This window comes from Echinops telfairi, unplaced genomic scaffold, assembly GCF_000313985.2.
Source record: "Echinops telfairi isolate 266 unplaced genomic scaffold, ASM31398v2 ScPeMD7_5;HRSCAF=22, whole genome shotgun sequence".
Lineage (NCBI taxonomy): Eukaryota > Metazoa > Chordata > Mammalia > Afrosoricida > Tenrecidae > Echinops > Echinops telfairi.
This window is the reverse complement of record NW_022103901.1, coordinates 10414563-10416120: the sequence shown is the minus strand read 5'-3', so window position 1 is coordinate 10416120 and position 1558 is coordinate 10414563. Positions and strand designations below refer to the sequence as shown.

Genomic DNA, 1558 nt, shown 5'->3' with positions numbered 1-1558 from the left:
CCGATGGGTAGAAACCACAGCCTGTTGGTTTGCCTGAACTCCCCACTGTGCTCCCTGGGCACAGGGTTCCAAACCGGGCCTCAGTCAACCTTTTATTCTATTTGCTCATCAAATCTCTTGTCCATGATAGTCAGGTTGGGGGCTCCACCTGGGGAGCCCCCCTGAACATTACATAAAACAGCTCTCTGCCCTGCCCTGGCATGTCTAGCAGTCCCTGTCCCCACCCCACACCCCTCACATGCGCACAGTGTTCATTGCTACCACTCCGGCTTGCCTCAGTCCCTGGCCCGGGGCCAGAATTCCCCTCTGGGAGGAGGCTGGGGGAGAGGTCAGCTCTCAGGGTCCGAGGGGCCTGGGTCAGCCCCACTAGCGGCCCTCTGTAGCATGTTCAGGGCCTCCCAGAAGAAGTCCTTCTGGGAGGCCATCAGGGGCAACCAGCCTACGATCTCCTTCATCTTCTCCATGCGGTCCTGCAGCGTGGGGCAGCTGTGGATCTGTCTGAGGTACTCCTCACAGGCCCAAGCTGAGCCCCCAGGGTCCTGGGGGGGCTCTGCCCTGAGGCTGGGCTTGGGGGTCCCCATCACCCTGTGGGTGGGCAGGTCCCGATAGGTGAGTTGGTGCTCGATGTCGTGACTGGACAGCATGTACAGGCACTCTCTCGTGGAGCAGAGGGAGCAGGCACAGAGAGGGACCTTGGAGGAGAAAGGGCCACTGTGGGCTCTGACTGCAGGGGGTCCCAGGACATCCTGGCTACTCAGGACTGCCGGGTCTTCCCTCTCAAACCAGCCCTGGGTCGGGTCGGTTGGCAAGTAGACTGACTGCTGGCCGAGCGCCAGGGTTGTGTAAGGTCAGTGAGCGCCGGGAAGGGGGGGAGGGAGTCGTGGTGCCAGGCGGGATGTGGCAAGAGGCCCCCTGCAGAAGCCCTGACTGGAGCCCCAAGGGGACCTGCCCCCCTTGGCTTTGGGATCATCATTGCCTGACCTTGACGTGCAGTTTGACGAAGGAGGCGCTTCCCTTAGGCCAGCCAGGAAGGCGGCCTCCGGCCCCACAGCCGCAGCCCAGCAGCTCCTTGGTGAAGTCGGAGGCCTGGCTCAGCACCAGGGAGTGGTTGAGGCCACACCACAAGGCAATGGGGCACTGCAGATAATGTACCTGCGGACACAGGGTCGGGGTGCCTGAGGGGGGAACCCCCAGAGGGCTGGGGCCAGCTCAGGGATGGTTGGCCGGGAGGCTCAAGGAAGATGGTCAACTAGGATAAGACTGAGCACCCTGCTCCTAGCTCCCAACCAAGTCACTCTCGGACTGTAGCTCGGCACCCACCGGTGTATCTTCATCTTGGTCCTCTGCTGGACCAATGGGGCAGTACAGCATTCCTGTTGGTGCCTTGTCTTTGTGCTCCCTCCACCCCATCTCTCGTCCCCCACCCCAAACTGGCTCTGAGGTCAGGGCCTGCGGCTGTTCACTCCTTCCTTCTCACCTGTCTCTGTCCACTGGGTCCAGCCTGCCAGCCTCAGGGGGAAGACATTTCCTTCTTCCTCTCTAGGGTTAAGATCTCTCT

General features: G+C 61.6%; 1 protein-coding gene across 3 annotated transcripts in view; it reads right to left on the bottom strand.

Annotated features, from left to right (window-relative positions):
* The window catches only part of LOC101663088 (F-box only protein 24), a 15625-nt gene that overhangs the window by 5631 nt on the left and 8436 nt on the right, over positions 1–1558 (bottom strand). For 2 of the 3 annotated variants that reach the window (XM_004705956.2, XM_045283530.1), the window contains exons 9-10: positions 982–1152; positions 56–692 (exon numbers count right to left, since the gene is read on the bottom strand). The exons of the other annotated variant lie outside the window; for it this stretch is intronic. In XM_004705956.2, the coding sequence (XP_004706013.1) occupies positions 330–692; positions 982–1152 (534 nt within the window). In that variant the 3' untranslated portion in view covers positions 56–329. Of the gene's footprint in view, positions 1–55; positions 693–981; positions 1153–1558 lie in introns of those variants that run through there. 3 annotated transcript variants of the gene reach the window in all.